Source organism: Struthio camelus, chromosome 26, assembly GCF_040807025.1.
Source record: "Struthio camelus isolate bStrCam1 chromosome 26, bStrCam1.hap1, whole genome shotgun sequence".
In the NCBI taxonomy this organism is placed as follows: Eukaryota; Metazoa; Chordata; class Aves; order Struthioniformes; family Struthionidae; genus Struthio; species Struthio camelus.
Window position 1 is genome coordinate 4,701,728 of NC_090967.1, and position 15,507 is coordinate 4,717,234.

General features: G+C 39.1%; 1 protein-coding gene across 2 annotated transcripts in view; it reads left to right on the top strand.

Annotated features, from left to right (window-relative positions):
• KDM4B (lysine demethylase 4B) overlaps positions 1 to 15,507 on the top strand; it is a 97,113-nt gene that overhangs the window by 3,323 nt on the left and 78,283 nt on the right. For both annotated transcript variants that reach the window (XM_068919739.1, XM_068919740.1), the window contains exons 2-4: positions 10,829 to 10,991; positions 12,836 to 13,011; positions 14,334 to 14,448. In XM_068919739.1, the coding sequence (XP_068775840.1) occupies positions 10,851 to 10,991; positions 12,836 to 13,011; positions 14,334 to 14,448 (432 nt within the window). In that variant the 5' untranslated portion in view covers positions 10,829 to 10,850. The remainder of the gene's footprint in view (positions 1 to 10,828; positions 10,992 to 12,835; positions 13,012 to 14,333; positions 14,449 to 15,507) is intronic.

Consider the following 15,507-nt stretch of genomic DNA (forward strand, 5'->3'; position numbering starts at 1 on the left):
AGCATTACTTGCAATATAGCATCTGTTAATTTCAAAGATGGATGACGGCTAAATATGTCACTGTAAGTGAGGGATTCGCTTAATATATTTGTATGCTGTCAGGATTTTCCGTAGCCCTGCAAGGTACAATTTGAAATAATTTGTCTTGTTTTTTTGTTTTTTTTTAATAAAAAAGATGGTTTCTCTGTTTGGTGTATTAGCAAACTGTGAAATCCTAGAGTGCAGCAAAATACTGGCAACAATGTTGTCATTGTACATGGGTTTAAAGATTTTAATATCCTGTTACATTCTCTGTGTAAGATCATTGCAGGGTAAGAAAGGTGTGTTTTCCTTTTCAGTATTCTTCAGTAAACTGATTGTTGCTTATCAAGATTTTTTTTGTTTGTTTCTTTTGGACCAAAACGCCCTGTCTTATCATGACTTATGTGTATAGACACTTATTACAGTGGTTTAGTTATTAAGGTGCTTATTTTCATTTATATTTTTATGGAGCAAATTATTCTCTTTTATAAATTATGAAGCTTCTCAGATGCGTTCTTACTGGATGACTGATAACCCAGGAAAACACATTTGTGTGCTGCTGTATTATTTTTGTGTCATACAAGATTGCATGCCTCGACCATGGCAGAAATGGCTTGCAACTTGATTTATTTTTTCCTGCTGTTTCAGAAGGCTCATAAACAAGCCGTATCTCCCAGTTTCGTGGAACATAAAGGACTGTTGTTTCCTACACCTATTTGAAAAAAAAAAAGAAGATTGTACTTGAATGTGGCCAAGAAAGATAATATTGCAAGTTGGCAATGTGTTAAGATGCTCCCTTGAGAGGTTCTGATGTTCCGGGGTTAGACTGATGTTATTGCAATTTCTGATACGTAGTCAGAGTAGAGGAGAGGCTTTTGGTGGACCTCTTTTTTGTGGTATGTGAGAAACTTATATGAGGTTTGTTCTGAATTCTATGTTGGCAAAACAACCAGGGCTTCTTTGGCTTTAATGTATATGTCAAGGCTTGAAGCTGTAGGTTTCAGAGAGAAGTGGGTAAAATTGGGCTGGAGAACTTACTAACTGTGAGAGATTAAAGTTGTCTAATGTTACCTTGAAGCTTATGTGGAACTAGCCTGTTTTTCTCTTAGATTTTGCTTTAATTTAGGTTCTAAAGTGTCACTTCTTTCACTCACAGTTGTGATTAAAAAGTGTGAAAAGGATACGTAGATAAAGACTTTATATATAACACATACCAGAAGACTGTTGTTGGTTTTTTTTTTCCCCCTTCTCTCTGTAAAGATGAGTGTTTTAAGTTATTTACAGGTGTAGTCCAGGACAGATAATCTTGCTGAAGCATGTTTCTGGAGTTGCGTGAGTGTGTTTCTGGAGTTGCATGAGGTGTGTTCTGCTCCTTGGTCCTGTTCTTCCCCCTGCTGGCTTTTCCTCTTTCTCAGTCTCTTCCTGAGTAGATAATTTTCTGGCAATGCAGCTGCTCTGAAGCCTGGAATCTGGGTCAGTGTGTCACACCCACTCTAGGCAGGACCTACAAGCACCTTGTGCAGGGATGCAACCAAGATTTTAATGTTTAAAGTAAAAAATATTTTCAACAGTCCATGCTCTGACTGGCTAATTTGTTGAGATTCTAACTCTGTCTTACAAAAATCTGAGCTAATGTAGAGAAGAAATTGAATAAGTTACCGAGAATATTGCTGCAGGTTTCTAGTTCTAGCAGGTTTGCTGAAGGAAGACTTTTGGGATTTAGTCCTCATTAAGCTATTAATCTGATATAGGAATTAGGTTTTTGTGTGAAGTTGTGCAGTGCTCAAGTTTTTTAGAATGCATACTCTTTCTGATAAATAATAATAATACACTGTGGGTTACTTCGGGATGCTGTAAGGTTTACAGCACTGCTGCCTTGGATTCAAGTGTTGTGGAAGGAGACTTTGAGTTCTTGTTTTGACTAAATAGTAACATAGAAAAGAGGCACTTTTCCCCCTCCGTTACTCCAGGTCTGAGAAAAAAGATTCTCTTTACACTAGAGCCTTGAAGTTTGAAATAGTGAGCTCCTAAGTGGTGTTTTTTGTATTCCAACAAAGTGAACCCAAGCTGTGTTGTATGCTTGGCCTCAAAGATGGCAAGTCACAGTAGAGCTTCTGAGATTTGAGTCAATGGAGCTCCATGTAGGTGATATTGGGCAGAAAACAGTTCCTAAACACGGTTATTCTAAAACGTGCAGCAGTGTGAGCAAAATATGGCTCCGTATACTAAATTATTGGACCTTATTTTAAAGGGAGAATTCATTCAATCCATTTTAACTTAGAGGGCATTCCGCTCTTATGTCCACTAATAGCAATCGGGCTGAATCTCAAGAGAACCAATCCAGGTGAAATGCTTTTTTACCCTTGCATGCAAAGATAACTATTGTGACTAATAGCAAACTGAAATTTGTAGGACACCTAGATCTAGATTCTGTCTCAATAGTAGTGGCATGGTAACTGCTTTTTTAAATGTGAGTTTACCTTTTCTATTCAATAGAACACTAAGTTTAGGGGAGAGTTGTGTACTGATTCTAAATTTAGTCAGGAATAGATATTACAGAAGGCTGTAGACTACATTGATTTGGTCAATGATGAGCTGTTTTAGTTTTTTACAGATTTATTGCTCTTAAATCCAAACGTATTTTCTGCTTTTAAATGCTGTTTGTAACTTCAGCTTTAAATAATTTTGCTGCAGTATGAAGAAATGAGTATGAGTAACTGTGCACTTATATAGCTAAGAGGATGTCCTGAGGGAAAGGAAAAGCTGTTTGGTATTCTGCTATTGATAATTAGTCTTTATTTTACTTTAATGAGCTATGCTTGCTGCTTGATTCCCAGTACAGTAGCATCTGGAGTTCTGGAGGAGCCTTATGAGACTTTTTTTCTTATGTGGAGTTTATAATTCATCAGAAGATGCTCTAATTTGTGAAATAAATCCCCCTAACTCTCTGTAGATATTCATCAGTTTGGCTAGTGGGTGCTTGCTGGTGCCCTATAGGAGTAAGTGTCATCTCTGTTTCTCCTTCTCCGATCTTTCATCTATTGCATTTACTCAGACCTTGTGGAGGATATAAAAAGCTCAAAGTGACTTGGAGGTTAAGAATGTAATGAATTGAATGTATACGTACTTTTTCAGAAAAGGTGCTAGTTATAAATTCTTGCTATAATCTTGCGGGGAAAAAAAGGTCATTAAAAACAATGGGCTGGGCAGCGAACAGGGTGAACTGCAAACTTACCAATTACCAATTTACACTGTCTTGGTCCAAATGATGTAACTTGATACTCAGGAATAAAGAGAGAAGAAAGTAAAGTTCTCACAGCCATAGTTGTTACACAGGATTTTTCTCTAAAACTAATGATATGTGTTAGTCTATTTATAGACGCTCTTGATGTTTTGCAACAGTTATTTTTTGCTACTAAGAAACTTTTAATAGTGCCTGATTCATGAGAAACTAGATGTAAATTTGATTGTAATTAGTTGACTTACTGAGACAGGAAGTACCTTGGAGTACAAGCAGCTGCCCTCTAAGTTCCAGCCTAGTTCCTCAAAGGCATCTCATTTTAAATAAACATATGGGGTTTCTTTTAGTATTTGCACACCATGCTTAGTAGTCAAAAAATGAGTTAAAAGTAAATTCTGAAAACTTCTCTATCGAACAGGATTCTTACCTTTCATTCCTGAAAACGCCTCAGAAATACTAAGTGAATCAGAAGAAGCTGTTAATTCAGGCACATTGAAATCTGTGTTTTGTTTTTGGTTTTGTTTAGAAATTTTCCATTTTTCTCAGCTGAGGATCAGATTTTTTTTTTTTTTTCCTCAAACTGAACTTAAAATGAAAGTAAGTTTGCTAGGGGCTTAACGTAGACCTGGGCAAAACTTATAGACGGCAAGCTTGCTTTCTTTCCTTTTTTTTTTTTTTTTTTTTTTTTTTTTTTTAAATCCTAAAGGATATCTGCAGCCCCAGAAAAGTTAAAGGTCTGAGCCCCTGCGGTGTGGTTCATACCACAGTACAAGAGGTCGCAGCAGGAAGAAGTTCCCCTGTAAGCATTTCTCAGTGCCCTTTTGACAAAGAGCAGAGAGACGTAAGCACAGACAGCAAGGCTGTGAATCCCGATTTCTCGCAGTGCTACTATGTTTATCTGTCTTTTAGATTCTGCAGGAGAAGTTGGTCTTTGCTGAGAAGGACTGCAAGCGAGGGAGGCTGCTCTGCCTCCTCCCACGCTTCGTTTGAAGTCATGCTCCTCCTAATCAGTGCCTGACTTTGCCATGAGCTCCCTAAGAACGGACATAGAACCAACTTGATAGTTTAATCGAGGATGATGACATAAATGACCAGGATTAAGTCCCTTTTACAGGTTTTCCCTTTCCCAAGTCCTGATAAAAGTAGTTGTTACTAGCCCTTTGCCCACGCGTGTGGGCAAACAGCAGTGCGTTCCTAACCGTTTTCTTTCTCGTTGGAAAGATGAGCTCTGGCTGCAGCCGCCCAGCTGAGTTACTGTGAGGTAAGCGTAAGGATGGATTTCTGGCGCATTGAGCGTTCTGCTGTAATACCCGCAGAGAGTGCTTTGCTAAGTGCGTGGTAGCTTAATTCTCCGTGGCAGCGAATTAAGGCACATTGTATGGGTAAGTATGTGCGGATGTACAGCTACTGGGGAATTTTTAATATGCTGTACAGCCTGTCTTACCAGGAGAATTTGGAATGAGTCAAACCTGTTTACTTCTAGTCATCATATTGAAAGGCCAGGGGAGGTTTGGTAGATGTATTTGGATCAATGGACATGAATTTTCAAGGGAAGTTGTTGGTAAGGAAGGACCCTAGAGATCTAACAATTGGGGTGTTGAAACAAGATCAGAGAGCTTGTTACCATTTGTATTCAATTCCACTTTGTGTTACACAGTGCTGCAAAGCTTACTTGTGGCACGTGTAGAGGATTATAATGAAAAATGGAGGAAGAGGGAAGTTTTAGGGGTTTGTTCTGGTAATTTAAAAAGTTTACTGAAGATAGGGTATTTCTCTTTATTTTTCTAAAGTAACGAAACAGTAGATTGTGTGTCTGTTAGCAGCTTCCTCCACTCAGGAGTAGAATGCACTCGGAAATCTTTTCCTGCAGCGAGAGCATCTATGTTTTCAGCACTGAAACTACCAATATGTTATATATTAATGATGTTTGTGCTTTATGTTGGAAGAGGCACTTCTTTATATCTTCAGTTATCTGAGCTATTTAAATGTGCCTCATTTAGATCTCCTCATTAGATCTTTTTCGATCTATTTCATTCCCCCCCCCACGCCTTTTTTTTTTTTCCTCTTTGGTATCTAGGACTTATATTTTCCTGCCTTGCTTTGAAGTATGTTTTCCTTAGGAGGTCTCCCATAAGGGTGTATAATTCACTGTCCTTAGGTAGCGTAGCGAGCTGTGGAAGTTAATTTTCTTAACTGTTAACAGCAGTCTTACGGGTGTTACAAGTGCAGTGATGTTTGTTGTCCGCATTGATTAGATTAAATGTTAGTAGGTTCAGCGTTCTGTAATAAAAGGGCAATTGGATTGAAGAGCACCAGTAGCCCTCAGTCTATTTTTGAGTGTGTACCAACTCCGGTTTACATATGTGAAAGAGCTCTCCTGATTGGGGAAGAGAGACTGTGTTGGAGGAGGAGAAATTATTATAGTTGTGCCCTCTAGAAAAGTTTCACTTCTTTTGCTGTGTTTCAAGTGTTTGAAACTCTTTCTGTCGTGCTGAAGCTGTGGTTTGATGAGATGGAGACTTTGCAGAGTTCCTGCCTCTGTGATGACACACTTGTTTTAAAGCACTGCCGCGCAACCACAGTTGGTCCCTTATCATTTCGCACTGTGGCACCACAAATTGTATTTGGCACAGGAGAAGAACAAATGGCCACGGGTGGGAGGTCAGTAGCTGTCCAAGTTGGTACTGCTGCGAAACTTCCTCCTGCTTCAAACCTCGCCAAAAGCTTTGTTCGTACTGTGGAGTTTTGATGGCTTTAGTTCCTTGTCCTCCAGCAGCGTATGACACCGATGCCAGGGTTTGTGCCCGCTGCGAGGGTGAGCAGGTTAATGCCTATGTCTTCTGCTCTGAGTTTGGAGGATGTTTCAGTGTGTCTTCTCAGCCCCTTTTCATGCAATGCGATGAACTCCTGCGGAGTCCTTGTCGGTGCCATGTATTTCCTTTGTTTCACAAAGTTATTTTTGCCCCCTGTGGCTTCCAGGTGACAATTTTGCCTACCAGGTTTTGAATGCCTAGGGCTTCTCTCTTTTGCTACTGGCATATGTACCGAATGGCTTTTTCCTTTATCTTTTTGGATTTTGGCTTTCTGGCTTCAAAGCCTTTGACAAAAAAGCCAGTAGGAGGTTTTGTGGGGTTGATGATGGAAAACTGCACCTTTGGAGAGACAGCAGGTGGTTCAAAAGTATTTTTGCCGGTTGTGTACAGTAATAAAAATGGTAATAGGGGCATGTATCTCTTGGGCAGAAGTTTTACCTTTAAACTGGTGCCTTCTTTAAAAGGGCTCTAAAGGTACATGCATTCAGTTTTTTGAAGAAACTGAACGTACCTTAGAGTATGTTAAGTTTGTTTTAGCAAGATTGGAGGTGATCTTATTCTAGTGAGACCGTCTAAACAGAACGAGTTGTCTTCTGTCATAAATTCATGTTTCTTAGTGTACTGTTTGGGATTGATGATGGATGGCTGGAGTAATAGCAGAACAAGTTTGTTTTACGTTTGCAAAAGTGTGCCCTTAAAGCTCACCCTGGGTATATGTACAATATTCTGCTCCAGTAATGGTGCCTAAAGACGGATTTATTTCCACTAATAGTCGCTACCTTTAGTCAAAGCTACTCCCTAACTCGAAAGCCTGAGGAGAATAAGTTGACGTTATTCCATTTCTCAAAGATCAGTAGTGTTAGACCGGCAGGGAACTACTTTAAAAGTCCCAAGCTTTTCACTGAAAGCAAGTATTCCTGCTTCTAGAAGTTGGTAGGGGCTTTAGTAAGCACAAGTCGTTGATCTCAGCTGGGAACTTAGGCTTTTTCTATGCCATAGAAAGCTTTTAATCAACGGGTTTAGAATATCAGTCACAAACGTATCTTAGTTCACATCAATTTGAGAGGTAAAAGTCTCATGTGCAAGTCATTGAAATTAAAAACTCACCTCTTTGTGTCCACTGAGATCATCTCTCTGGAGACATATTGTAGTGTTTCCTTATAGCTATTGCAAATTAGAAGATATTTCAAAACATTTCAGGTTGTTACTCTCTCTTACAAAGAAACAGCATGCACCCTGCTGAGAAAAATACCATAACACTTATTTTCAAGATCTAATAGGGGGCTTAGAATTTTCTGTAAAATTGTCCTTTTCAGTATTAATAACAAAGAGAGCAGAGTCTGTTCAAATGCATTGTCACCATCCACCCCTTAGCTGTGGAGTGCAGAGCTATGAATGAAAAATGGGTTTAGTGTTCTCAGAATAGTTGGATTCTGCTGTGAATTCTTTCTTGCTGATGCTCGTGATCTGTTTTATGGAGAACATCTCCTTAAAATTACACACTGTAACTATAGCATGGTTTAGTTTGTATCAGCAGCCCTGCTGCTAGTGCTACTTCCTTGGTCCCTTGGGATCAGTGTGATTGGGAGCTGAGAAGGAGTTAACAATAAATACTGCTACTGGTTATCCAAACTACATTAATGTTGCCGTTTGCAGTTGTCTGCAAAGCAGTTGTGAAAGAGAAAGAAATCCTTTTCTCCCAGAAGCTTTCTCTGTGACTTGGATGTTTCTGTGTGTTTCCAGTAGAAGGGCGTGTGGCTGGGGATGGGAAGTCATTTACGCGCAGGGGCTTTGCTGCACTTTTTGTAAGTGAAGAAAAGTAGGTGAATTGAGTCTCCCTTTTCATGAGCTCCATGGTTAGCTTTTTACTACTGTAATTAGTTTAATCACATAAATATACATAACAGCAAATATTATCTGGGGTTAATGTTAAGATTCTTCTTAGAATAAAGAGATCACGTTAAACATGGACAAATCTAATTTACTTGCTCTGCACTATAAAGTTCCATGAATGACATTTATTGCGTTGAGGCAAATAAACACTTTATTACATGTTGCAACAATAGTGATTATCTTCGCATGAAGTATTTTTTGATTTTCTTTTTTTGCCCTATTTGAGCATGTGTTTTGATTATTCACTCCCAGCGCATGGAATAAAAAATGGAATTGTTGGAGATCATCTTGAGAAAGCATAGGATAAAACCTGGCTTTGTCTACTCTTTTTGTGGTTGTGAGTCTAAAGCAAAGCTGCAAATACTGGGAATGAATCCCTGGAGCAGATGGTACTGGCAAGGATCCTCCTCAGGAAGGAATTTGAGATACCCACCCTATGCCGGGTACTCTAGGTCAGCCTGTGCACAGTGTTGATGTATAGCATGACTTTGTTCATCCTGCTTTTATGAACTCTCGTGTCATTCCTAGGCCTAGTTTAAAAATAGCAGAAGTATTCTCATCAAGTCTGTGTCCGAATAGAAGTTCGGGGATGGTTTCTCTGCGTGTCCCGCTTCTCGAATATTTGCTTTTCTTCTACTTTGAACTCTTCACCAGAGTCGATCATGCTTTCCTAGTGAATAATTTTTTCTTAAAATACTTTGGAGGAAACTTCCAGTTGATGGATGCTCTGAGCTTGATGCTTATCAGCTCCAGCGCTTTGTCTTGGGAACAGGAGGTGCTATTTCCTTTTTGCATTTCTGTGAAACATTTGGGTAGTAAATTGTTCTTGCAGGTATAGATCAAATATATTCCTTATCTTAAAGTATTGACCCTGAAACATGGCAGAACCTTTTCTGTATCGCAGGGTTAGAAATCTCTTCAAGCACAGCCACACTGAAGATTGAAGTGGTTGGATAAAGGACCTATTTATTGAAGACTGCAACAATTTCTGTAAGAAATGCAGTTGTTAGAAGTATCTGCAAATTACTGAGGGAGAGAGGAGTGAAGGGAGTGGAACTGTAACCTTTTCCTAGGATGATTTTTCTCTGGGTTATTTTACAATATTTGACCTTATACTTTGACGTTATTATGGACTATCACTTGCATCTCTGGCTCCTTTTTTTGGAAGTGCTCTTCTGACAGGGTGTCTAGTTTTAGGGATATAATAAAGCTCAGCTGCGGAGACAGCAAACAGAGGCTTGTGCATAGGAAGAGCATGAGAGAGGCCCCTATTTTATGCCTGATTCTTTTTGAGTCTGCGTTAGGGAAGAGCTTATAATTGCAGACCACTGTTTTGAAACAAGTTTTACATAAAAATTGTTCTGACAGTGTTTTTATGTTTCAAGTAGCAACTATTCATTTGCCTTTGAAATGAAAATCATTTTACTCAACTAAAATTGTACAAGAAACTTTGATGCCTTCGGAGAGCTGGGTACTGGGTCTGCCCAAATTAGCACGTGATATGTTTTAATTGTAGGGGGCAAGAAAATGTGTACGGTCTCTTTGGAGACAAGTCTTCCGCCAGGCTCAACACTTAAAGGATTGGTATAGCAGTGTGTCTTTTATTTTATTTTTTTTCCCTCCTAACACAAAGAGTAGTTTTAGTAGCATCTGGAATACTTTTTGGCTAGTTCAAAATCGACTTAAATCCAAACCTTGTGATTTGGAAGTCACGTTCGACTCGGTATTGCTGCGTGTTGGTTTTTTCATCAGACGTCCTGCACTGCCCTCTAGTGATGCTCTGGCTATATTGTGCAGACTCGGGGAATATTTCCATAGTTATGTTTGCAGCTGAAGTGTCATTAAAACTTTTTGTTTGCCTTGGAAGTTTCTAGCATAAGCTTACAGTGGCCAGTTTTTAAAGTTGTCATTTCATCCTGAATTGTTTTGGATTTTTTTTCCCCTGCACGTTTTGAAGTAAACTGAGCAATTTTGCTTTTCAGGTTGGAAGGCCCTTTGAAATCACACACCTAAGGTTTTTTTATGAATTGTCTGACGCTTCGTTTTCTCTGTGTACATTGGAAATACAATCAAACTGTAATGCAGGAATTGCATGTTAAAAACTCCTTTTTATAATTTTGTATGTGGGCTAGCACATAAGGAACCAGTAGCAGATACGTTGGCCTTAAGATGTTGTTTTTGAAATTGACTTAAAAAAGGAAGAAGCGCTCTGATGGACCATTTTTAAGAGGCAACTGGTTCCATGTATGTGTTCAGTGAAAAGTGTGTTGTTCTTTACTGTCATTTTAATGACAAGTAATTCCATACAATAAATGGAGGGGCCTGAAGTATGTGCGGACTATCACTATGTTGAGGCCGCATCTGAACGCTCAAATGGTACTAGAGCATGGCTGATACAGCAGTTTCCTCTGGCCTTCTTGAGTAAAGGTTTGTTTACGTGAGTATAAATACACATTTATAGTAGTGTAGCGTTTTCCTCTGTGGACGTGGGAATTCATCCCAGTGCTGTTACCTGTTTTAGAACTGAGTTCTGTCACTTGCTACAGTACCTGAGCTCTTTCCACAGAAAACCACTGGCGAAGTGCTTAGAAGACTTTGTGGAGTTCCTTGATATTTGACTCTTCTCGGGACCCTGCTAACAAATAGACTAAGTGGATTTTTGGTCAGAAGCCCTTCAAATCCATTTTGGAGGATACCTGACATGCTCTCTCATTAACGGGGGAGTGAAAAACGTGCCCAGGCATTTCTATGAGATTTATTAGAGAATATAGAAGGAAAAGACAGATATCCAACTACTGTTTATTTTTCCTGCTTCTCAGTTCTTCTCTTTATTTATTTTCTTTTTGTTTTCACTGTTCAGGTGTTGCCACCCTACTGGAAATATGGGGTCTGAAAATCCAAGTCCGCAGAACCCTGGCTGTAAGATCATGACCTTTCGTCCCACCCTTGAGGAGTTTCGGGACTTTGGGAAATATGTTGCCTTCATTGAATCACAAGGAGCTCATCGAGCAGGGCTTGCCAAGGTGAGTTGCCTTAGCTTAGGTACTGAAAGCTTACTGAAGGGCGCTTTTCTGACTGTTTATCTTAAGTAAGGTGTCTGTGAAATAATATCACCCGGAGGTAGTTTTCTTACATGTAGTGAGGTGGAGCATTGTTTTGAAAATTGAATTTGCAATCTCTGTGTTTTGATTTAACTATAGAGGAAAAAGGGAGGGATTTCACCCCTTCCATAAGAGTAAAACAAGCTTTTATTTAAAGGATGCCTTCTTCTGATTCCTAACTGGAAAGCAAAGATGTTCCCAGTGCTTCCAGAGTTGGGGTAAGGGTACTTCCAGGTTCTGATCCTGTTACTGAGATGTAGATACTGATAGCCGTGGTCCTCAAGGGTTGGAGGTGTGAGCTCTTCAGCTTCCTCAGCTGAAGTAGGGTAAAGGATCAAGTTTTTGAAGCCTACTTAAGTTTGGATGGGGAAGAGGCCCTAAGATGTGTGTTAAGTTACATCCATATGAATTGGCACAAACTTTTCTGCTCTGAACTACCACCTTATGCTGGCTTGAATCTGGACCTTTAAATGTATCCTGTGTATGTGTGGTCCCCAAAGGTATTTGAAAGTCTTGTTTTGACCTTCAGAAAATAGTTCCCCAGCCAAGTCAAAAATCTCTGTCCACCTCCTCTCCCCGTCCCCATTTCTACATTGAAACTGATGAAACATTAAGGGAACTCTTCATGTGAAGCTTTTAAATTGCTATACTTTGCCTACAGGTGCTTGGAAAAAATCAGGACAAACTGAATACAGAGATTATTTCTGTGGCCATGTCTTGTTCTACCATAGGCTGAGAGATTCATTTGTCCTGACAAGGTAGTTGTACGCGTGGTATTTAGCAGAACTTAATAAAGCACAGGAGAGGAGAGAGGTAAAGCTGTTAGGCATGAAATAGTATTTACTTTTTGCTAAAACATAGGTCAATTACTGTTTTTATTACAGTTCTAAATAGAGCTGGGTACCGATAAAAAGCTCTCTGTAAAATGTTTCCTTGTCCACTCGAGTGTACTAGCAATTACATTCTGGGAGACCAATAGGGTAGATTATTTTAATAAGGGCTGCTGGTGAATTCCAGATGTCATAAAGAAATAACTACCTGTAGGACTACATTTCAGCATTTCAAGTTAATCGTTCTGTCTAGTTGTTGTGACTGCAGCTCAAAACGTTTTAATGGAAGTAGAGCTCATCATATCCTGGAGGAACCATGCCCATGAAAATCAATAACTTGTCCTTCCATTCCCATAACTACTTTTGGTAAATCCATATACCAAATTAAATTGCAGATACATTTTCTTCATTCTACATGCTCACTGAATGTTCTACTGATTGTCCTCTGATCTTGAGCCTAGAATTATTGGCAGCTGTTCTCTTCAACATTAAAGCTTTTTTTTTTCCAGATTCAGCCCTGCTTTGTAGCAATTTATTTTGCACAGCCTCTAAGAATGGGGAAAGAGTTCTGTGCATGTTCCCCGCATTTTTCTTTTGCTCTTCTCCACCCCCTGCCCCTTTTTGTTTAAGGAGCTATTTGGAAGCCTGGTGTGGTGCTTACAAATACAGGAAACAGCAATAATGCAACAGGACTGTGAGGTTTCCTAGTTTTCAAAAAGCTGTCAGCCCTCTAGTGATGTTAGTGAGTCCTGTACTTCAGCCGTTTCAGAACAGGTGGCTTGTCTTCTGTGCTGGTTATTTGAGATGGTGCAGTTATTTGATATCCTACAGCAGCAGGATGAAATACCTTCTGCTTAAATGTGTTTTTCTCAGTAGAAGTTAAGTGTTTGCCTGTGGTGCCCATGAAGTATTGTTTGTTTTTCCTTCCTCTTCCAGGTGATCCCTCCCAAGGAATGGAAACCCCGAAAAACCTATGATGATATAGATGATATGGTTATCCCAGCTCCTATTCAGCAGGTGGTTACTGGACAGTCAGGGTTATTCACCCAGTATAACATACAGAAGAAACCGATGACTGTGGGAGAGTACCGGCGTCTGGCTAATAGTGAGAAGTATGTTAGTGTTATGCGTTGCGTTATGTCATGAACAGGGGAGTTTTGTGGGAAGCCTTTCTAAAAACAAACTGAAAAGAAAATGCAGCCAACCTTGTTAAAGCAGAAGCATTTGGGTGGAAACAGCTTTTTCTTGAAATTGTAAGTCCAGAATCTCAAACAAGTTTATAACTTGCTTGCTCTTGAAGTATCTTGATCTTTTTCTGTGAATTGGTATAGAAAGATTCTTTGAAGTCAGTCTTTGGCTAAGAAAATCCCTGAAAAAATATCTTGAGACCCAAAGAAGAGCTCTCAGGGTATGAATGTTTGTTCTTGAAAACGTGTTCCATTGCTGAGGTACAAATGTCAGTATCTTGGAGTACCTGAGCTAATATTGGTAGCGTGCACGTCTTCTGAAGTGACTGGGAATATTGCAAAACACTTCACTTAGCGGAGACGAGTTAACTCTGACACAAGCTGCAGTTGCATTCTTTTTCCGGATCCACTTTCCTAGAGCTCTGGAGTATCTTGGGTTTTAACTCGAGCAACACTGACAGTCACACAATCAGCCTTAAAACATTGCCTAGTAAAACATAGACATGAGTGCTTTACCTGTGTTCAGCAGCTTGTGTGATAACTTAATCTCCTGCATCCTTACAGATGGTGATCTGGTGCTTCACATAGATGCGAGTGCTATTTTTCTGTCAATATGCACTAAGAGTTTTTGTAGAAAGTTTTGAAGGGCAGTAAATTATATGAACCTAAATAGAATTAAAAAGGAAGTGCATCTTCAGTAACCTCCTGAGTGTCTGTTTTGAAAGTTACCTTACTTTTAGAGCCCTTTTGGGCTTACAGGCACTAGAAAATGAGAGAAGGAAGGAAGTTTACTAGCATAAGTTCCAGAAGTAGAAATGAAGAGACTGGAGTTGTGTGCTTGGCTGTATCCTTGCGTTACAACATGGTACTAATCCACCTTACTTTTTTCCTTTACTTTCTTCCTGTGCTGAATATAACATACTTTTAAGGTGTAGTAGCAAGTCCAGATAATTTGTTGATATTTTGTACATTTTTGCTTTGAGATAATTAGATGGTGGATGCTCTAAATACACAAGGGGATCAATTTTCACTGTTGCATGTCCACTTTTACTCTGTGTTGCTCCCTAGAATCTACTGCCCAAACTGTAGTTCATGCCTTTTTCTGTCCTTAAAAGTTAGGAGTGCCTGTTTCAACCAGGCCTTTCACAAAGCTGAGAAGTGCGTGCTGCTTTTCAGTCATTTATCAGTCTCTGATGAATGGTCCTTGGGACTGCTTACATCCTTACCTTTTCTATGTGTTTTCTCAGGTATTGTACTCCTCGCCATCAAGACTTTGAAGATTTGGAGCGTAAGTACTGGAAGAATCTCACGTTTGTCTCACCAATTTATGGAGCTGATATCAGCGGCTCGCTATATGATTCAGTAAGTGAAAGGCCCCACTCATATATATATATATAATGGGCACTGACTTTTCTTTGTCGCTGTTTACTCATTAGAGGTAGTACTTCAGAATGAGTTATTAGATTTAGCAGCCCTTGAAAAGGCAACTTACGTCTTTATTCTTCCCTCATTAGGAAAGCGTGACTAAACTTCCATCCCTCCCCAGAGATTCAGGATGATAGTCAATGGAGTCTTTGATAATCCTTAGCCTTACTAGAAAAAATAGACAAAGATTGATTTAGTTGAGTTCTTATGGAGCCTCTGGGAGAAGTCTATAAAACTTGCATAAAAGGTTGTTAAAGAAAACAGTACTGGTATCATAAAGACATGTCTAGATGTGCGTGATGCGAGCTACTGGTTCCTGATCTCCACCATACATTGACGTTTTAAAGTTATTTTTTTAAAGGGAATAACATAAATACAGATTTCTACTGAAGTACCCTGAAGATCCAGAAAAGGAGCATCTCAAGCAATTGGGCCCGTAGTCAAAAATAGTTTTAATCATCCCTCATTGCAGTGTTTTTGACTCTTAATGCAGCTAAGATACTTGCAAAATCTTGGAATTTTTCTTTTTTATAGTATATCCTGTAGGCAGGTATATTAGGATACAATGCATCTCTTAATTTGAATTGTAATATAATTTAATAGTTTAAACTTTTCCTTGGTGAAATTGCACTCTGTGCTTAAAGTAATTCTGTTGTATTCTTTTTTTGGCTGTAAATGATAAAGGTTGCTTATCTTCTTACTGTGTTTAGCAGCTAATTTAAAGTTATGACCCCCTCTCTGTAGTTTTCTTTTGAGTGGAAAGTAGCATTTAGGAGTGCTTCCTGATTGTTTGCAGTATTTAAATACTTAAAATGAGATTAGGCTCTCAGATGTGTGTTGTCTTTGTGTATGTAGTCGCAATCTGAGAGAGTAAGAAGCTACAGTATAAACTGTTTGCTAGTGTAAAAAGTGTCTTTTTATTATTAATATGGTTTAATATAGAATTAGTTGGAATACATACAGATTTCTAAGGTTTTCACAAAAACGGATACTGCA